The sequence below is a fragment of the Lontra canadensis genome, unplaced genomic scaffold, assembly GCF_010015895.1.
Source record: "Lontra canadensis isolate GAN:19392208 unplaced genomic scaffold, GSC_riverotter_1.0 scaffold35, whole genome shotgun sequence".
Classification (NCBI taxonomy): domain Eukaryota; kingdom Metazoa; phylum Chordata; class Mammalia; order Carnivora; family Mustelidae; genus Lontra; species Lontra canadensis.
Window position 1 is genome coordinate 11,900,564 of NW_022631029.1, and position 22,020 is coordinate 11,922,583.

At 49.7% G+C, this 22,020-nt stretch overlaps 1 protein-coding gene across 2 annotated transcripts in view; it reads left to right on the plus strand.

Annotated features, from left to right (window-relative positions):
• Positions 1 to 3,605: 3,605 nt before the first annotated feature.
• CACNA2D3 (calcium voltage-gated channel auxiliary subunit alpha2delta 3) overlaps positions 3,606 to 22,020 on the plus strand; it is an 857,887-nt gene continuing 839,472 nt past the window's right edge. For both annotated transcript variants that reach the window (XM_032868337.1, XM_032868338.1), the window contains exons 1-2: positions 3,606 to 3,808; positions 4,479 to 4,560. In XM_032868337.1, the coding sequence (XP_032724228.1) occupies positions 3,687 to 3,808; positions 4,479 to 4,560 (204 nt within the window). In that variant the 5' untranslated portion in view covers positions 3,606 to 3,686. The remainder of the gene's footprint in view (positions 3,809 to 4,478; positions 4,561 to 22,020) is intronic.

The window sequence follows — 22,020 nt, forward strand, 5'->3', positions numbered from 1 at the left end:
TCCCTTTCTGATCTGGAGCAGATCTTTACCCAGGTAGACCCAACACCCTCTTTGCCATCTTGATTTGAAATTCTGAGACACTGTAACCTATTCAGTCAGAATTTTTTCTTAAAAAAAAAAAATCAATATGATGATTTATCTGGTAATATCCAAGAGAAATACAAGTAATTTATAATAAAACAAGAGATATTTCACTATGTGAAGCACTCATGCAAGATTACACTGCAAGATGTTATGAATTCATTAGAAGCTCGCACCTATATGCAGACCAACTGTGACTGCCACACTGCCACACTTGAATGCTGACCAACATAGCTGGGCTCTGCTGGTGACTCAGGACCTGGGAGCAGAGTTGCCACTGCAGGATTGATCTTCCAAAATGGTACAACAAACCAACAAACACACACACACCTCTGGCTAATCTTCTATACGATAGGGATGACAAGTTTCCCTTTATTTACACAGGAGATGCCTTTCTGGAAAATTCAGAGATTGTGAAAGCCATGCAAAAGCTCCTTTATATTTTTATATAAAATGGGTTTACGATCTAGATTCAGATGATGATGACCAGGTTTTTCTCCTACCTGAATGTCTAGGTATTTGACATTCCTCCTATTTGAAAGTCCTGTGGGGACACAGGACAGTTCTTCCCTGCGTGGGACTGTCCTCCCTCCATCTACTAAATGCCAGTAGGATTCTAAGTCATTGTGACAAAGAGAAAAGCCCCAAATGTTCCATTTGCTGCTGGGAGCATTGTCCTCTCCTGCCCTGAGAACTGCTTTGGGGTCTCCTCTGGAGTCCATTCCATAGACCAGGACCGGGTGAACATTTCTGAAACATTTCACCATGTTTCACTTCTGTTCAAAGCCCTACAGCAGCTCCTCATTGTAGGACTAATACAGCATCCTCTGCTGATGGGGACAGAGCATGCAAGTCAGCCAGTGGAGGGTTCATTTGGCTCGATTCAATGCTTCAACTGAGAGCCGGGTGTTGAAATATAGGCTTTTGGGTGAGAATGGGAAGTAGGACCCAGTGCCTAACGCTGCAATTGGTATGTTGCAAGGTGCCCCTGGTTCCTTACCCTGACATAGCTCACAAATCCTCTGACACTTTGAGCTCTGAATTTATTGGTATTAGATTTTGATACATGAAATATTTTTATTTTTGACAGTAAGACATGTTCAGTGGGATTCATCTTAAACATATTGTGCATCATGCTGTTTACACTGGTTCATGTTATAATAAATAAGATAGTTCAAGGTTATAAATGCTAAGATGTCACCTCTTGGGACAGTGATTCCATGTGCCAGGGCTCCTCTCCTGGCTACTCTCCAGTTGCCCTGTGAAATTTCTCCCTGTGAAATTCAGGGTGACAGAGCATAATAACTTTATGAAATGTCATCTTGACTTTGGTGTTCAAGTGGCCCTCAATAGAGCCCAGATGTCCAGGGGTTGCTCATATATGCCTAAGCTGTGCCTCAGTTCTCCCATCAGTTAATAGGGAAAACAATACTATGGATGCTACAGATACTTTTTTTTCATATGCACTGTAATTGATTTCTTATCAAAGTTTATTATCATGCATTCACCATTTCTGGCTTTTTGAATAAAGCCTGCGTCCCTTGCTAGGTAGCCTATGAGGCAGGTGTCATGTGTTGGCTGCTGGGTCTCCAGCATATATCCCATCACACGGATGTTGACAATTTCCTGGATGACTGAGTGAATGCGTGAAGGGCTATTATCATATAGATTCCATATAGCTAACGACAGCTGAGGGCTAGTATGGTTCCCTCCTTTCCTCACTCATTCGTTCATTCAGAAAGAAGGCTCCTGGACTCTGACAGGAGAAATAATTTTCTCCCAGCCCCCAGTCTGAGCAGCAAAGCCAACCGGACCACTTGCCCCGAGGTCAGGCCACGTTTGGCTCGATTTGGAACTGCTAGCACGCTTCCAATGACGGGAGGTGTGCACAGAAGCGGAGAATTCATTATAACCGGTTAGTCATCCGTAGAGATCGTGGACGCTGCCCGTGGGCGGGACGCACCTGGCGTTTCCCCCATGGGGACTGTTTCCGGCTCGGAGCCCCAGGTGGGAGAGCGACGGGAGAGCCCACGGGAGCCCGGGGTCTGATCAAGCCAAGTCCGATCAAGCCCAGCATCGGCTGGCGTAATTGTTTCGAGGGGCCACTGGCCAGGAGGGCCGGCTTGGGTTCTCGCCCGACCACCTCCGGGCGGCAGCGGCAGCCCACTCTCACTCGCTCCCCGGCCGCCCGAGGTCGCCGAGGCTGCAGGCGGCCCGCGCGCAGGAGCGCACGCCGGGGTTGCGGAGGCACGCGAACCAGCCCGGCCCGGGCGGTGGACGCACGAGAGACCCCGCGGCGTCGGGAGCGCGCGACTCGCCACGGGCCACTCGAGGTGCGCTCGGCGGGTCGAGGATGACTCAGCCTCCCTCGGGTCGGTCTTCACTGCCGGTTGGCGCGAGCGCCCCGTAAAGTTCCCAGTCACACCCCTGACGTCGCGCGCGGGCCGGGGGCTCCTACAGCCAGGTCCTGGGGGTGGGGGGGCGGCCCGAAAGGCCGGGGAGCAAGCCGGGTCCTCTGGGCGCCCAGGGCTTCCCCGACTTCCTTTGGTCTCGCCGGTTCTTCAGCGCGCGGCCGGCAAGCGCCGCCGGCCCAGGGGGTGGGAGTCGGCGTGGGGGAGCGGGTGGCCTCCAGGCCTCCGAAGAATCTCGCCTTCCCGAAATCTAGGGGGTCCGCCGGTTAGGAGAGACCGGGCGCTGCAGTGGCTTCCCTTCCCGGCCCTGACAGCCCGGCCGCCGCCGCAGTCGCGCGGACCCCGGGCTGCGGCGCGCTCGAGCGCCAGCAGCTCGGAAGCCCGGGCCGGGGCTCCGGGCGATTCAGGGACTGCCCCGCTGCGCCCGGAGCCCAGCGCTCGCGCGCCAGCGCCACCCTTCGCGCCCTCCCCTGTCAGGCGCCGCGGCCAGGGGAGCAGCCGCGGGCGACCGCGCAGCAGCGCCCTATCCGGGACCCGCGGAGCCCCCAGTTCCGTCCCCGCCCCGGCCCCTGCCCCTTCCGCAGACTTTTGCCTCTCCGCCGGCCCCTTCCCTCCCGAGAATCCTCTGAGGCTCGGCGGCACCCGCCCCCGCCGCCCCCGCCCCAGTCGCCCGCGTGCGCACCCCCTCCTTCCGCCCCCCCACAAGCAGCCCCGGCCGCTGGGGTCGGGGCACCTCCCGGGGCCAGTCCGAGAGTCGCTCCCGCGGCGGCGGACTGCGGAGTTGTAAAGAACTCAGCGGCCGCAGTGGCCGGGCGGGGCAGGGCGCGCTCCGCCGCCGCCAAGGACACTGGAGTTTGCGAGTCCCCGCCCGCGCGGCGCCTCCCGCCCTCCCGCCGGGGCCAGCCGGACTCCCCCGGGCCGCCGAGGCGGGGCCCGGCAGCCGCCGTGCGAGAGGCGCGGCTCCCTCCCTCCTCCCCCGCCTGCCTCCCTCTCCCCTCCCTTCGCTCCCTCCTCCTCCTCCCCGCCCTCCCCCACCCCCCGCTCCTTTTTCTGCTCCCCAAGTGAGCCGGGCGCGCGAGAGGCAGGCGGGGCGGCGCGGAGCAGGCAGCCCAGCGCGCTCGCCCACCGCCCGCTCGGCGCAGCTCCCCGCGGCCGCTCGTGTCTCCGCCGCCGGCGCGTCGGAGGGAGCCCAGCATGGCCGGGCCGGGCTCGCAGCGGCGCGCGTCCCGGGGGGCCTCGGCGCTCTTCGCCGCCGCGCTTCTCTACGCAGCGCTGGGGGCCGTGGTGCGCTCGGAGCAGCAGATCCCGCTCTCCGTGTAAGTGCCGGCTCCTGCGCCGCCCGGGGAGGGGACCCGGCCGCCCGCGACCCGCCGTGCCCAAGTTTGGGCGCCTGCAGGTGCGGCCCGGCAGGACCTGCCGCGGGCGTCGGCCTCGCCTCTGGAACCTGTCTTCCAGGACGGGCGTGGGGCGGCGAGGCTGGGGTGGGATGCTCTAGCCTCCTCGCTCGGGTCGGCGAGAGAGACCTGGAGAGGTTCACCTCAAGTGACAGCTCCAACTTTGAAGCCTGTTTACCGAATCCAACTTACACGGGCCGTTTATTTACTCCCGCTTCGCTGTCTTGCCATCTCACTTCTTTTTGGGGAGGGGGGGATGGGTGGGTTTCTTCCGACTAGTGTTTGCCAGGTGATGCCCGGTTTGGGTGATCAAGTTCTCAGACAATTATTCACATAAAACCCGGTGATCTTTTCAGAGGGCTTGGGAGACTTTGCGCATTTTGAACTGTGTGACCCCCCGCGGGCCCCCTCCCGCGTTGCGCTCTGCAGTTTGGTGCTGACAGTTTCTGCCCAGCCGCTTTTTCCATCTTTTTTTTTTTTTTTCCCCTCCAATGTTGCATCGCCCGGCTCCTTCAGCCACAGCCTCGTGTGTGCGTGCGTGTTGACTGTGACACGGGTGTTACATTTGTTCCTGTGCCCTTTCTCCCTGTAGGGTGAAGCTCTGGGCCTCCGCTTTTGGTGGGGAGATAAAATCCATTGCTGCTAAGTACTCCGGCTCCCAGCTTCTGCAAAAGGTAAGGTTTCTGTGGTGGCAGGAAGCTATGATTTTTTTTCCAGCACAGAAAATGGAGGCAGATTGAGTTTTCCAAACAAACGTGAACCCCGAGCAGCATCAGTTATCAGAGGGGTCTCTGATCCCCTGGTTTCTTGGTAGTGTACCGTGCAATGATTTCTCCCTACCAACCGGTTATTTTTAGATGACACTTGATTCTAAACACAAAGAAAAGCAGGATCCTCACTGGCACTGTCCTGGCTGGGGCTCAGAAACGGAGTGTGTTTGCTCGGCTCTCCTGTCAGTGTCGGTATTGCTGTTCCTGTGTGAGAGTAGATGCTTCTCTGGCCAAAAAAACGCTAACTTCATCCAAGGGACAGCCTTGTGCCTGTTTTAGGATATCTTTCATCTTGGTGGCTTGGAGACTGGGGTTCAGCGTATCTGAGAAAGACGCCGCACTATTGTTTGTCATCCCTGCGGTTGTACAATCCCATTATTCCCCAATCATCTAGACCCAGGGCTGGGATGCATTACATCATTACAGATAAGGAGAATGAATGTGGTTATCTTTCCACTCAGCTGCACTGCCGGGTAATAACCTATGAGAGTAGTCCACAAACTTAAGAAATTGGTCTGCGTCCATATAATTCTGGAGAGTAATGAGAATGGAGAATTGATTATTAGGCTTTTATCAGAAACTGCATCAATTTTAATTTAAACAGGCAGCATTATGCTTAAAATTACCTTGTGAGATATATGGTCCTTTGCCCTCCCCTCCAAGAAAAAAAAAAAAAAGAAAGGAAAAAAATAGGCTGGGAAGGAAAGATTACAAGGGTTCAAAGAATTTCAAGTTAACAAATCAACAGGATCAATCCAAGTATTCTCTCAAAGATAGAAAATAAAATTGGCCTTTAGGGGATAATACTCTGAAAATGGGTACAAACAGATTAAATTGTCAAGTTAACTTTTCAGCATTTTTAAATGTGCTTTTTGGGCCAATGTAACATATGTGTTATGTATGCTGCCTGGTAACCAAGTACGTATTTTATTTATGGCATTCAGCTTCAGAGAGTCGCGTTTTTGGGGACATTATATGAAACAGTTTGTCACATGAAATCCAAATATCGTAATAAGGCATCAGCCCACCATGGAATGAGGGAAGTTATTCTTAAAAATTGCCAATAGCCGTATTCTTTGATACTGTGGAAAGACTGTTTGCTCCACTCTGTTATTTGGGGAAGGAGTTCATTGAATTAGGGGTGGTTGATAAAAACTTGAGGCTGCGATGTGCCTTTATGGAAAATGATGACTTACATACCTGATACCCACCTGTCAGTTTATAGGACTTATCTCTTCTGCTAGTATTTGAATCTGGACCAGTCTGTATCCTGCTTTGGCATCTTGCCTGCGTGTCAGATGTTTCCTGTGAAGAGTTTTGGACTGTCGTTGCTGACTGCATTGCATTGCTTGTGTATTTTCCTTATGCTTTTAAAGAAGAGAACATTTTTGTATAACTTTAAAGGAATATTTTTCATCTGCATGTTGTTTAGTTGTAGCAACTCTGAAACTATCCCTTCAGAGCCTGTGAATGTTTTTTTTTCTGTTGTGCTTACATAGCTCTTATCTCACATTTTGTAGGAGCGCAGGAGATGGGCTCTCCGAAGTTAGCACACACGCACACACACACACAGTGCACAAAGCCCCATCAGTCATATTATTGGCTACTCTATAATAGCAAATTGGAAACAGCTAAAATGCTCCTCTTACCTTCTCATCAGCATCCTTTCTGATATTGAATTCACAAGCCTAGCTTTGCTTTTGCCCTGTTTGCAGCTTGACAATTGTGTAATTATTTCCAGCTGTTTATGGCTTTGCTGTGGTTCCTTGCTGTTGCCTGGCATTTTGTAATCTGATGCAAGGGGAAGGTGGGGTGTTGCTCTGCGTTTGGTTCTGGGATGGATACCTGCTCTTCTTGCATTTCCAAAGCAATCTTCTGCCCAGGAGTCCTGAGTCACCTATGGCTTTGGCTTGATAGGCAAGGACTTCCATGAATGATGGGCAGGACATGTCAGGCAACTTGGGAAGTACTTTTGCAGGTACCTTTTGGCCATCTTGGTCCATTGACTCCAAATATGATGGATTTTTTTTTAAATTAGCAAAAAACATTGATTTAGATAGTTCAGAGTAGAAGAAAGTATAAGAAAAGATCTAAGGTGCTCAGAGTGTGGGAGGCTTAACATCATTTGGAAAAGCAAGGAGACTGTTGCCTTTCCCTCGCTTATTTTCAAGTTTCTGACCATTTGCCTGAAGAGATACTCCTCTAAGTCAAAACTCTGTGCATCTTTCCATCACATCGCTGCATCCTCAACAATCCAGAGACTTTGAAAGTGAGTTAAAAAAAACACTTGGCTGAAAAATGAAGTTAACACTGTATTAAGGGGACTCAAAGGTGACGATACCATGTTGCATAACAGACTGTAATTACACTTCTAAGGCACGGACATTTAAATTTGATTTTCAGTGAAGTAGGCATACTGTATACCACTGTATAATTTTACATATTCTATGTAGTTTCTCTAGCTGACACTTCATTGTGTTGTGAGTTAATGTAGTATGTCCATTTTTAGAACGGGGGTTTAGTAATTTCTGCACTAAAGCAAAAACTTTACAAAATAGCTATTGTGACTACGAGTTAAATAACAATTGGCCATTTATTTTAAGGTGTTTGGAGACTGGGAAAACTGCCATTTTGGTAAGGTTTTTTATTAGCTCATATAATTTGAGCGGTAGAATTATCGCCGACTTCATCAACATAAATACGAGTGCTTAACAATGTACCTCACTGTCATGGCTTCAAAAAGGAGAGTATTGCCCCAATTGTTTCTGTGTTTCATACCATGGCTTTTGCTACTTTACCTTATGACAATATGTTAGGTATTCTCTGCCAGACTTTCCCTTTTTTTTCCCCCCTCCTTTTTGTCTTCGCTGAGCACAAGAATAGGAACCTATTCATTTCTTTAAAAAAGGATATTTGAATTTGTAGAACGCCGTTGTCGTGCGTTAGCAAAGTGGTATGTTTTCAGGACGGTGTGGAAGAACCTGAGACTTAAACGTTGGACTCAGAGTTAATCTTGAAAGATTGTTCCAGAACAACGGCCCCGAAAGGGACGCTCTGGTGAGCTGCTGTGTGTCTGTCTCCGGCCTTCCTCGGCCAGCAGAAACTGCAGAGCTTTAAACTGACTTCAACTTTTAATTAACTTTCCTATTTGACATATCCATACCAGTATTCAGCTGCCTCTATCTTGCTTCATTTTCCTCAGAGAATGCACATTGTTTGGGTTCTTTTGCAGAGGCATAGTTTTATTACCTCTCTATTTTGGGAATCAGTGCCCAGCATTCCAGTAGGTCCCGTAGCCTAGGCTGTTAAACTCATGGGCTCCACACCCCAGACACTCACAGTGCAAGGTATTAAAGTGTGGTGATTCTCATTTCCATCCTCCTTAAGAAGACTTTGGCAGAAGCTGGGTTTTTTCATTCTGTTTAGTACCGCATTCAGAGAGTGCTGTGTTTTGGGGGGACAAAGGGTTCCAATGACATTTTCCAGTATCGGGATGATAAATACACAGCAGAAATACAGGTCCTGTGGTCCTGGGCGTCTCTGCCATTAATGCGAGGAAAAAATGGACGTTTACCTTGGATGCCTCATGCAACATTTACCAAACATGCATTTCTTGGAATGCACAGCCAGGTTTTTGCATTATGAACTATTTATTGAGAGAGCGGCTTTCATACATACACGTGCTGTCTCTTTCCACAAGACAGAGTCAGCAAAGTAAAAGGTTGGTTCTTTAACCCATTTTGATAATTATGACTTTTCATCAATGTGGAAATCGATGGACTTTTAAATAATTAAATAGGAGTATTCACTTATCAGGAACAGTGCTGTGCTGCCAGTAGGAAGCCTGATACTCTACAGATAGCTTTTCTAGGGGAGGTGCTCCTTCGCAGAACATTTTTGTTGAGTAAACACGGTTTTTTGTCATTCTGCAAGATTAATGCATTCAGCCCACACCGCCAATGGCCAAGGCTTTACTTCACAGCACCACTTCAATTACTGGACTTTTCTCTGGCAGCTTATTTTTAAAAGTCTTGAAATCTCAGAAATGACAGTTTTCAGTGTTTCGGGACAGTTTCTTGGTCTCATTATCACAGTCAGCAGTGCATTAGCAGGACAGGGCGAACCAGCTGGAATTCAGTGTTGCATCTTACCCCTACATGTTATCTAACTGCATTTGTAAACTCACACCCTGCCCCTCTCGGACCGGATGAAGTCCTTTTTGTATGGCTTCACTAAATTTTTGTCTGAGCTCCTTTTGTTCATGTCTTTTTCCTTCTCCCAAAATTTCTTTGCTGCCGGATATATTTCTGCTTTGCTTTTTTCTCTCATTGGGAGCTGCTGCAGCCTCTGTTGCTCGATTTACAGATGCTAGTTAAAATTAAGGGGAATGAAAATAGAGACATTGTTTTCCTGTCGGAGGCAAACTCAGATGTTTATTTCAATGTGGTTATAATTTTGATCAATTACTCTGGGGAATCTCATGCTGGCTTTTTATTTCATTTTGTGTTTTATCTTATTCTAATACCAGTGTGCTTTGAGGCACACACACGAGTACCCAATCACCTAATAATTATGAAATCTGTCGGGCGTGTGCAAGCGCAATTACTGTTTCCATTTCGTGTTGAAGACCTAGCCGTGTACGTGGATGAACCAGAGTTAAAGAAAGGTGGAATCCTTACCCCAAGCACCTGTGGTCCTGCCGGGGGTTGAACTGTCCTGCAGGCTGAGGACATATTCACAGAAGTGCACGTTTGAGGTTTGAGCCCTTTTCCAGTCTTGGATGGCTCCTCAGTTGGGGGGGGGCGGTGCTCACACTTGTGCCCATAAATACCTGACTTGATGTGTTGAGCTTCCTTAAAGAAGGGTGCATTCTCTCCAGGATCTTTTTTGTCCGGTGTGTCACTCATCCAGATTTACCATTGTAGATGCCAACAAATAGGCTTTTTCTTTATCCACGTTCACGTCTGTCAAGGGTCCCCCATCTTTTGCAGTCACAGTGTTTTACTGAAATTGCCTCCTTCGCTGAGACCCAGAGCATCTTCTAGACAGAGACTTTGAGCAGATTGTGTTCCCCGGGACACTGGGATCTGACTGGGAGGTTTGCTGTGGCTGAGACTGAGAAAAAAAAAAATGAAATAGGTGTTGTCAATGCCAGCCTCTGGATTAACCTATGAGATCCTTTTAATGAAGTTTTTATACAAGAGACATAATGTCTCTGTGTTTTATGTCAAGTGAGTGCAGTCCTGCTATTGTGAATCGTTCAGAAAGTGATAAAGTTCCTCATGTCAGGCTTCTGGAAACATTGATAGGATCTTTATCAGCCCTCTTTGGTCCATGAAACAAAAGTTAGCCTCTCCTTCAAAGGAGGGAAAGGATATAGAGGGAGAGGAGGGTCGTGTGATCTCCTTCGATTTTCCTGAGTATTTAGTGACCAGAAGATTGAGGTGGTTGTTCCTGAAATGTCAAGCCAGGCTCAAAGACCCCTCCGTGACACAGTCCTCTGCCTGGCCATAGCTCCCCCTCGACAGAGTAGGCGTCTGCATAGCTGCTGTATTTTCAGGAGATTTCTGTGTGCATAGCCAGCATGTCTGCTTTTCAGAAGAAAGTTATTTTACCGACACAGCTTTGAAAAGAGTCCAGTGCATTTTCAATAAATGGTAAACATTTCAATTTCCATTTGCTTTGAACAACACTCATTGGGTGTTCATTCCAAGGCTGTTTAAATAAGGCATTAAATTTATAAGGTGTATTAAATTTGTATGTTACATAGCTTCCTGGTGACCTCAAATCAAGATTATGAAAATAACTCTGAAGCCCAACTAGTAATGGGCATTTCAAGGCCATATTGGAAAGGAGAGCATTATCTCTTGACAAGAAATAGATGGCTATTTCTTCACTTTGCGTGCTTCAGAGTGTTTATCTTGGCACCTGATATTGGAAAACAGTACCCTCCCAAGGTTAAAAGAGCTGTTATCCATGTAAATGATCGAGACAGGGAAGCTGGGCAGGGCCGCGAGTGGCTGTGTGTTCACAGAGCAGACCTCTGGTTATGCATTTTAGGAGAAGTGGCTGCCAGCGGATATCAGGGCTCGCACGTGTTATTAACATTATACTTATTAACTGTGTGCACGCGTGCGTGTGCCCGTAGAAACAGGTGCTGCTCATCCCAGAATGCGTCAGATGCCGCCTGCTGATGGAGAAGACGGCGCTTGTCCTCTTGGGCTTCTGCAGAGCATAGCTTGAGGGACCCAACCAGGTCTGCTGGGACAGGACCGGTCCACCGGGCACCTGAGATCCTGCAGACGGTTGGAAGCTGAGGATCTGCTGGGACCAGGACCAGCTCCGTAATTTGCAGGGCCCCGTGAGTGAGGAGAATATGGGACTCTGTTCAAAAACTATGATGAATGTGAAGATGACGACAGCAGAGCATTAAAGCACAGGGCCTGTCTGCCCCAGGCGAAGTCCCCTATGGGGCTGCCCATCCTCATTTTGGCTTTGTCTTTCCCCTGTCGGGGGGCTTGTCCAGGCCACACTCAGTCTATGAGGCATCCTTCGCCCATCTTTATTCATTGTCATAGTAGGTGGAGAGCTTGGAGCATTTTCAGAGACGCACATCTTTGGAGATGCCGCATTGTTAAAGGAGAGGTCATTGGCCTAGGAGCTGTGGCATCTGCGTTTTTATCTTTTCTGTAGGTGTTTCCTGAGTGGATTTGGGAAAATTGCTTAATCTTGTAGTAAAAACAGGTGGCCTTCACTCATTCACTCTGGTTCCTACATTCCAGGTACCGTGATAAGGATTTATGTGTGCCATCCCATTATATTCTCCCAACAACCTAATAAGTCAGGGACTACCACCCACCAACACCCCCCCACCCCTTTTACAGATTTGGAAGTTGAGACTCCCAGAAGTTAAGCAGCCGTTCCCAGGGGACTGAGTCTGTTTACGCGGCCACTGTGCTGCAGTGTCCCCTCCTCTATGTGTGATCTTTTCTGGCCTCCGTTCCTGTTTGAGAAACATGTGGTTAATACCTGTGTTTCTCTAGCTCACGGGTATTTGGGAGGATTCAATGAGGCAGCAGCCGCGAGGTTCCGTCAGAAGCTGAAAGCCTGAGCTAACAGCAGAGAAGACAGGTGTGGAGTCAGAGGGACTTGGATTGGAGTCCCAGATCTGCCATGCCCTACCCAGGTTGTCTTGTTTGACATTTCTGAACCTCGCCTGTGAAAGGAGACCAATACCTTCTACCTTGGAGGCTGTGATGAAGATTAAATGAAATAATGTACAAAAAGCACTTAGCATGGTGCCTGGCACCTGAAAGCCTCCTGCCAGGGAGTTGCTGAGGTCATTACTGGCTGCATGATACAACTAGAAGGTTTTTAGTTAACCTTCGCTGAGCACCTGTGGGCACCGGCTGCCCAGAGCTGTGTGACCGCGAGAATGAGCAAGGGCACGGATGGGTGGGTGCATCGGCAGCTGGTCCCACCAGGCACCTGACAGGAGGGAGCTTGTGGACCCAAGCAGGAGGAGGCAGTATGGACGCAACCTCTGCCCAGACATTCCCCTCTCCTCCTTGAGGTCAGCTCTCTGCTCCCTGAGGGTCAGGAGAGGAACCCCTCCCACGAGGAATCAGGCTGGAAAAACGTCGGGGTACCCCTGTTCCCTCCCCCCCTGACTCTGCCCTGCTGTGGGGGCGGTGGGCCAGGCTGCAGAGTGGCTGGGTGTGCCGCCGGGTTCCCAGTGCGGCTGGAGCCATAGGCGAGCACAGGCATCCAGCGAGCCCCCTGCTGTGGGGGTGCGTCCAGGAGCCAGCCCTGTGCACCCATGAATCCAGGTGCCCCCTTGGACAGCATTCCAGGCATTTCCTCCCATGAATATCCCATCTGCTGGACTTCTCCCAATGACTTCCCGGGGAGTGAGGGGGGGCGTCTGGGGGTGGTCCTGGAGACCAGCAGGAGACAGGGCATCTCACTGGGTGGAGAGAGGGAGTTCTTTCCTCCAGCATGGATAGGGAGCTGCAGTGGTGCATGGGGACTGTCATCTGCCCCCAAGTCTCAGGAGGAACTGAAGGGCATCCTGTGTCCCTTGGCCCTTCCCACTGGCCCTGCCTGCCTCTGCTTCAAGGCTTGCTTGGCACATTCTGTTGTGTTTTGCTTGGGAGCATCTGCAGTTCTCTGCCGATCTCCTTGAAGATGTTGAAGGAGTGACACGGGCTAACCTTGTTGGTGGCAAACATAGGCACCAATACTTGGAAATCATGCTGGGGGGTGGGTGCTAGTGTAGCTGCACACATTAGGAACATTGTTTATGTACGAAGTTGTTATAATCAGCGGTGAAAGTCCGTAAGAAGTCAGGAATGAAAGGAGACATGCAAATCTGTGCTGGTACCACTTGGGCCGGGTAGTTTAGAAAAGTGCCCAAGAACCGTCTGTGCCCAGGAATGTTACAGAACATCAGAGTCTGACTGTACTGGCAGCTTCTTGAAATCCACCAAGGTCATAACCAGCTTAGGTAAACAGATGGTTGATGGAGGCTGGATAGGAAGGAGATGGACTTTTTTCTTTCGGTGTTCCGTATGAGCCAAGCATTCTTCGTAGGAAAGTAGATCATGTTAGGCATCTGATGTGGTCCTTGGTTCTCTCTGGAGGTGGCCCCCATCACCTACGTCTTGCAGGGGGCTCTTGCAGCTCAGGGAGGTGGGGCAGCTGGCCACGTTGTGGGGCTGGGACTCACACTGGTTTGTTTCCACCCCCCAAAGCCTGGGATTATCCTTTAATAGGACAGACCACCTGTGTGGGCTGATCCCACCTGAGCTCAGTCTTCAGTGGGGTCTGCAGGAAGGGAAGGGCTGGGTAGCCTGGGGGTCCCAGAGCCCTCGCCTCTTTCTTTCCCCCAGACATGTTTCCTCAGGTGGGGTATCGGGATGTGTACTCTTTGGGCAGCGAGGCTAGGAAGGACTCTGAACTTCGGTGTGGGCTTGTGCCTGCCAGGGGACAAAAAATGGTCCCTAGAGGGCAGTGGGCAGTGTTGGCTGGTCTGGCCCTGACTGGTTGGGGAGAGGGGGCAGTACAAGGCAGGCACCTTCACCCCTCTTCTCAGCCTGGAGGGTGGAGCTGCCAGGAAGAGAACAGTCTGGTGGGATCCCCAGGCAGGATGCTATCTCAGCTAAGATGAGAGGATTCAGCCGTCCATGAAAAAATGGGAAGCATTTCCCTTCGTGTTTTCCCTGAAAAGTCAAACCTGCTCTTCCTCTGTTTGCTCAGGTCTCTCAATATGGCAAATACGGTGTCATACACGTAACAATTTGACATCTTTTCCCAAGACTTTGACATTTTGCATGAAAATAGAATGAAAGGTATAATCTGGCCTGTTGGAATTCCCCCGAGTCTAGACCTTCCCGTGATGTAAACTTGACCCTGCATTTCCTTCTTGACAGATGCTAACTCTTGGCTCCCAGGAGGGAATGAAGTGTCTGGTTTTAGACAGATTTCTCTTTCTTTTTTTTTAAGATTTTATTTATTTGACAGAGATCACAAGTAGACAGAGGCAGGCAGAGAGACCGATGGAAGCAGGCTCCCCACTGAGCAGAGAGCCCGATGTGGGGCTTGATCCCAGGACTCTGAGACCATGACCTGAGCCGAAGGCAGAGGCTTAACCTACTGAGCCTCCCAGGTGCCCCCGAAAATCTAGATTTCTATTACAGGGAACGTGCACAGCTAAAGAGAGATTTTTAAAAAGAGCACGAGCCTTGGAGGTGAAGTCTGCTCTGCCACTCACTGTTTCTACCTCCCTAGGGCTTGGTTTGCTCATCGGCAAACTAGAACTACTAATAAAGGCACCTGTGTTATAGGCCATCGGGGAGCGTTAAGTGATATAACCCATATGAAGTAGTTTAGAACAATATGTGGCGCATGGGAAGCCTTACTTCTCTGGCTACCCTCTCATTTATGGTGTCCAACTTCATTTTTAAAGAAGAGCAAAAGAGACTCTTGGAATTTTAGTCACTTAGACCACATGATGGGTTCATAAAATAGAGACAATGAATGGCACACTCATTTAACGCTGACAAAGGCACGATGGCAAACAAAAGCATTCATTTCTTCCCCAAGGAGGTGGGTTTCTTTTGCTGTCTTTCCCAAATTCTTCTAATCTGGTCCCTTGTACAGTAAAGGTGGGCAGTTTGGGGATTCAAGTTCCTTCTTGCTATAATATAGTGCGGTAATTTGCAAAGCAAGGGGAGAGTCGGAAACATCGGGTGGGGCTTTGGGTCTTTGTACCTGCGCCGCCACCACCGGTAATGCCTTTCCTATTGTGCTTTGTTGAGGCAGAGGCGGAAAAATGTTGTAAAAAGAACAATGGGTGTGGGAGGCGATAAATCCATGAGAAGTAGGTAATTTTTGGCCACGTGTCATAACATACAGCTTTACTCTTTGCTTCCTACCACTTTCCATTATCTGTGAAATTTCTATGAACACAACATGATCACGTCGTGTATCAGCAGCTCAATGGGCAAGGGTTTTGCCCCACTGACAGTTCTTTGGCTTCTCAGATGCTAATGCTGAAGGCTGAGTGTTCATCTTGGTTTGGGCCTATGCCCCTCAGAAGGCTATTCATTTACAAACCAGCACAGAGGACCCTGTTTAAGGGAATGCCATCAGACAACCAGTAAAATTGTGTGTGTGTGTGTGTGTGTGTGTGTTTTAATATACATGGGCTGTTTCCTTTTGTAAATAAAAACTGAGGTCTGCTTTAAAATCCCAAGGTCTGGGGCCAAGTTTGAGTTTTTCAGAGCATCAGGATCATCTGGTGGTCACCCTGAAACTTCTTTCCTGTGTAATCCTCTCAGGAAAAGGGCTCACAGCTCACGAATGTTTTGAAAAAAGCCAACAGTATACATTTCCCAGGACAGGCATTTCAGAATTATGGAGCCATAGCTGGATTTTCTACTTAAACAGCAAGATTTTCATGTTGGCTTTTTTGTTTCTGTTTTTTGGTTTTTGTTTTTGCATGAAACAAATGTCCTAGGAATGTTAGGAAAAATATATAGACTTAGAAATCAGGGGATTATTGATCTTCAAAAGTTTACTTTTAAGGCAGGCGGTTGGTCTTGGGAAGGCAGAAATGTGTAGGGGAAGGTCAGGATTTGACTCAGGCTAACTCACATTTGAATCCAGGGCTACCCTGACAAGTCAGTTGTGAAATCTCACAGTTTCTATCTGCCAAATGGACACGATGATAATAACTTCTAGGCTGGAGCTAAGAAGTCCAAATGAAGAGATGGACATAGGATACTTAGCAATCAGTGGCTCACGGGAAGTGTTTCAAAAAGGTGGGCTTGGGGTGCCTGGGTGGCTCAGTTGGTTAAGCAACTGCCTTCGGCTCAGGTCATGATCCCAGAGTTCTGGGACCGAGCCCCGCCTCGGGCTCTCTGCTCAGCGAGAGGCATGCTTCTCCCTCTCCCACTCCCTCTGCTTGTGTTCCCTCTCTCACTGTCTCTCTCTCTCTGTCAAATAAATAAATAAAATCTTAAAAAAAAAAAAAAAAAGGTAGGCTCCAGCCATCATCCCCAGGAGCTGCTCCCGCATCCCGGTCGTGTTGGCTGCTGCAGAGAGCTGTCCGTCCGCTGCAGGGAGAGCTAACATCAGGCCACCTGCAGACCTTCTTTGGAGACCTCCATTAAAGTTGCCCACCACTGAGCTCCACGAAGGCGTCTTGGACAGTCATTGTAACAACGATGCAGGTGCTTGGTGTGTTGTGCTGTGTTTTATTTGTATTCTTTAAGTCCTCAGAATCACTCCTGAGATCAGTTCTGTCATCCCCTCCATTTTAGACAGACAGAAACCAAAACAGGATGTAGATTTGCCCAAGGTTACCCAGCTCCAAGTGGCAAAGGCAGGCTTGGAGCCTGGGTTTTGAGCGTCCTGTTCAGGTGCCTGGGCTGGGGTTCCTGGTATTTCCAGGACCAGCATGTTTTGGGCAGGACTGGTGGTAGAAACTTTTTCTTCATCCTAAATCCTTTCCCCTTTGGAATTCTTTGTCTTATTTGGATTCATTGTCATTTACTTTTATAATACAGAATTAGGGGCACCTGGGTGGCTCAGTGGGTTAAAGCCTCTGCCTTCGGCTCAGGTCATGATCCCAGGGCCCTGGGATCAAGCCCCTCATCGGGCTCTCTGCTCAGCAGGGAGCCTGCTTTCCTTCCTCTCTCTCTGCCTGCTGCTCTGCCTACTTGTGATCTCTGTCAAATAAATAAATAAAATCTTTTTATAATACAGAATTAAAAGGGGGGGGCAATGATGAGGGGAGGACCCGGTAACCCTTCTAGCTTTCTACAGTTTTCTCTTTTATCATAATAACATGACGCTGCTAGTTTTTGGTTCCTTTGAGGGTCAGCCAGCCCTCTCCACATCAGCTCTGACTCTTAAGCCTTTCTGAGAACCTCACTGAATTTCTTCGGTTTCCGTTTTTGTATTCCCTATGATGATAAGGGGGGGGGCTGGGGAGGACCCTGGTACAAGATGGATCTGACTGGAAACCGAGTTGTGTTCCTTAGCTTTACTTCTGGGCCTCAGGTCCCTTACCTGTAAAATGGGGTCATGGGGAGGATTAGCTGTGTCAGCCTGTGCCAGTCTTCATGCCCCGTAAATTTCAGCTTCTTGGTTTTTGATATGCTCATTCTTTGTCTCTCTTCCCTGGGTGTTTGTTGGGGCTTCTTTATTATCTTTTTTTCAAGGAAGAAACACAGTTCTGTTTTTCTGCTTGATTGACAGCCAGCTTGAAGGCCACAGCCCTTGGACCCACTAGGGTCAGTTTTATTTTGCATGGAATGAGTCTGGCAGATCTCTTCATGCCCCTGGCAGTCCTGGGGATCCATGATATCCTGAGGAACCCTTATCTCTTTCTGTGTGGGATGTCAGGAAGGAGGCAGGCAAATAGACCTTAAATTCTCCAAGGGCAGACTTGCTCTTTCTGACTGGAGAGGTTCCTCCTTTGGCTCTTGGAACAGAGCCACCTTTGGGGGGTTCAGTGGTCCTTTGTGGGATGTACAGATTAAACAAAAGAGGAACCTTGCCGAGTCTTTTTTACTGGTGCTCCCGTGCTGGTGAGCAGAATAAGAATAGTATGGCACACAGGCCAAGAACTAGGTCCTTCACATCTCTTTCTGCACTTACTCTCTAGCACTGGGTTTTTGAATCCCTGGTATCAGGCGCCGATGCCTGCTGGCTGCAGCAATCCAGCTCTGAAGCCCTGCGGGTGGGTCCCTCGCCCACAACCCTCTTGGTGACTGCAGGGACAGCCAGACATCCGAGCCAGCTGGTCCTTACCCTTCTAGCCAGCCAACCCCCCTCGCCCCCGGGGAGCATCCCGGCAGCATCCCCAACACTCGACCGAGTCTCCCCCAGAAGCCTCCCAGCCGGGCGGAGGGGTCCCGGCACCTCCGCGGCGCCGAGCGCAGCTGCTGCGGCGGGAGCACCGCAGTGCCGCGCGGGAGCACCGCAGGGCCGCGCGGGTGCACGAGGAGCACCAAGCGAGACTGATGGGGCCTCAGCCGCAGCCGCCACCATCAACCTGGGGGAGGCAACTCGGCAGAGGCAATTAGGGAGCTGCTACAGCTAATTCCATGAAGTGCTCGGATGCCACATTCCCAGTGACATCAGGGAGAGATGAGAATTTTAATTTCTATCCCTTTCACCACCTCCGAGGCCCGGCTGGTGTGGGGATGCCACATAGCGTTTGCTGGGCTTGATTTCACCTTCTCTGTGCAGCTTGCTGTATTTTATATTTGTCTGTTTATTCTTTATGTCCCTGGGATAGGTCTGTGCGTGTGCACTGAGGGCTGTCCTCTGTGGGCCTCTGTGCCAAACTGCAGCATCCACGGGGCACTGTTCCCGCTCCTGGACAGCGTCCTGGCTGCAGCCTGCAAGGCTGGTTCCCCCACCTCCACAGAGCAGGAAACTGTGCAGGAGGCCATACAGCCAGTGGGGGGAGGGGGGCTATTTGCATTTGCTTTTGTGTCCTGCAGGTGCAGTTGTCTGCCTTCTTCCCTAGGCCTGGCCACGGATATGCGGAAAGCTCACACCGGAGGAAGCACAGCCTCTCTGAGATGAGGGGAGCAGCTGGTTGGGAAGTGGGAATTAAATGATGTGGCTTTAATGGGGGGTAGTTTTGCCAGAAGATGTTCTGCTCCAGCCCCACTAGCCCTAGTATCAGGCCCACCAGTATTGCATTGGGAGGCTCACGGAGGAGTCTCTGTCCAGCTCCTGCTCAAATGTCCCTCTGTGGAGGCTGCGAGGCTTCTTCGGATGGGCTTTGCTCCATGTAGCCCCACAGTGACCATAATCTGATGCCCGCTTTCTCCCTTCCTGCTGAGCCTGACCACTCAGAGGAGAGGGAGAGGGCCTCCACCTGGGGCAGATCTTGGGAACCCAGGCCCTCTAGCTCCGGGTGCTGGGGCCTGGAGGCATGCCCCGTGGCACAGTGGATCAGGAACAGGCCAGGCCGGGAGCATGGGCCATTTTGACTGCCAGCTCCTGCATTCATGAGGGCATTGAGACCACAGAGGGAAGGAAAGCTCTGCGTCCCACAGTGGGCTTCTTAGAGGAGGGGGAGAGAGAGCCGCTAGCCCCAGGCTGCCCCGGGCCTGTCGGAGCTCCCCTGCTGGATCCCATAGGAACCTTGCTTTGTGCAGCCTGTCCTCCAGTCCAGCCACACTGAAGCCTGAATTTCACCTGGTGAAAATGTTCCCCAATGTGTCTGTGTTAAACGATTTTATTTTTTAATTTATTTTGAGCAAGAGACTGTGCACAGTGCACGTGCATGAGTTGGGGGAGGGGCAGAGAGATAGAGAACGAGGGGGAGTGGAGCCCACAGGAGGCTCAATCTCACTTCTCTGAGATCATGACCTGAGCCGAAATCAAGAGTCAGACACTTAACCCACTGTACCATCCAGGCGTCCCAATGTGCCTGTTTTTAACAGCCAGAATATTTTGTCCCAGTGCATCTTGGGGAACAGTCCCCTTATTAGCATGATCTATGTTGAGTTGCAGGGAGTAGGAGACAGAACAATTAGTCAACAAATGTTGACTAATTTATTCAACATTGAGAAGCCTGTCTGGAAACCCGAGGCTTCATCCTTCTCCTTTTTCCACAACAAAGGTGCACATGACCGACTGCTTCATTTTGGGTAGAACACCATGGTTTGGGAAAATCTTCAGCTGTCTTAACAGACTCATGAGAACACATTTGCTTTTGACCAAATGTTGGAAATGTTTTCTTCCTTCCTTCCCTCACTTCTTTCCTGCCTCAACAAACACCCATGGAACACGCAGGGCTGCATGTGGGCTGTGTCAGGTGCCCAAATCCCCTTGCTGGTGTGACCACCTTCAGTGATATCACCTGGAATGCTTCGGTGACAGCACACACTCACACTCCCCAGGCACGTCAGGCGGTGTCACGCCTCTGTGCCTCGGCCCATGCCAGTCCCGCTGTCCACACTGCTGACCCCGTTGCCCTTGGCTGACTGCTGAGCCCTGCCTCTCACGGATGTCAGACTGTCGCCTGCTGAAGTATCACCTGGGGGCCTTACTGCAATGGCTTCTTTCAGGGTCGCTCCCCAGGTGATTCAGACTCAGTAAGCTTGGCGCAGGGCCCGGGCACCTGCTTCCTAACAAACATCTTAGGTCATTCTGATGCCGGTGGTCCAGGGACCATGCTTGGAGAAACACTGCTTGTATCCCAGCTCTGGGAAGGCTTCTGGATTCCCCTAAAGAGACCGAATTATTCCCTCTCTTTCCCACTGAGAGGAAAGGTGCACATCTTCTCGCCGTAGTTTGCTTAAGTATCCGCGTGCATAAAGTCTGTGCTGGCCTGGGCCAGAGGCTGTGGCTGCTCAGTTCACAAACCCAGCTTCCTCGGTGTGGATGGCATGAATGGAGATTTTCTATGCAATAGGACTGGGAGCTTTGGAACAAGTCAGGCATTTTATCTTTTAAGTCAGAAGGTACCCAGGAGCACGTCTGATTGTTGAAGCAGTTTATTTAGAAATCACTAAGCAGAGTTGAAGAAGCCATTCTCCAATTTGTAAGATGGAGAGAAATTTGTTGATCTGTCACCAATGGCTTTTCTTCCTACCACATAGGTTACTGGGACCTTTAACAGAAAATTGTTTGGTGAACATCAGTATGAAAGACGCCATCTGCTTCCCATAAAAGGTCTGCTCCTAATCTCCCTGGTACAAGAATTGCTCCCCCAGGGGCCTGTTGGGCACAAAACTGCATTTTTCCTAAGTCAGCGACTTTCATACTTTTTTGGCCATGACCCAAAGTAAGAAATACACGGTTCAGTGCAACCCATTGCCTACAACTTCACATGTGCAATGCAAGTTTCATGCAGCATTACTTAGCTTTCTTCTCTGCGGTGCAATCTGGTCTATTTGTTTGACTGGACTCTTATTAGATTTTTTTCTATTCTATTCTATTCTATTCTATTCTATTCTATTCTATTCCACTCTATTTTACTCATTTCTAACCTACTCTGCTCCTTCTATTCATTTTGGAAGGCTGGCTGTGGCCAATACATTGTTTTTACAATGTCATAAATATGTTAAGAGAGGAACCATGCCCTCAGTGTTACCAGAGTAAATTATAGGCTAGTTCATTTTCATTCTGGGAGGTGCGGCATTGATTTGGAGATTAAAGCTATATTTTCCTTAATAATAATGATAGTGGAGGATAACATTGTCAAGCCAGTTGCAATGCTAAGCTTCTCATCTATCCCATGACACAGGAACTTTGACAGCACCATTTTCTAGATGAGGACACTTAGGTTCAAGGAGGTAAAGTGACTTGATGAATGTCACATAATTAACAAGTGGTGGCATTGGTTCCTGAACTCAGGGCTGTCTGACCGTGACCCTGTTCTTACCGGTTTGCATTTGCCTTTCCTCTTGCCAGCAGCCAACTTAGTTGGTCACAGATGTTACACTATGGGCAGCCCAGCTAGAGGCAATATGTGGGCGGCATGATGGGGAGCAATGGGGAGGAAATGTGAGAGACAGGGAGGAGAGTAGGAAAGGCAGGTTTTGGAAGCACAGAGTGAGCATTGGGCTTCAAGACACCTGATATTTTACTTGGTTGGCACTTAGTGGAATTTACAAGGAGTTTGCCCATCTATGTTATATTGGCCTTGGAGTTTGCCCATTTATGTTATATTGGCCTCGGAGTTTGCCCATTTATGTTATATTGGCCTCCTGCTCTTAGAGCATCCCTGCATCTGGTGTTTGTTAGTGTTCCTGCCAGGCATTTACTTGTTTTCTCATCATCTTCTCTGACCAGGTGTTGATTGTCTCTCTGAGGCCAGGAATGATGCCT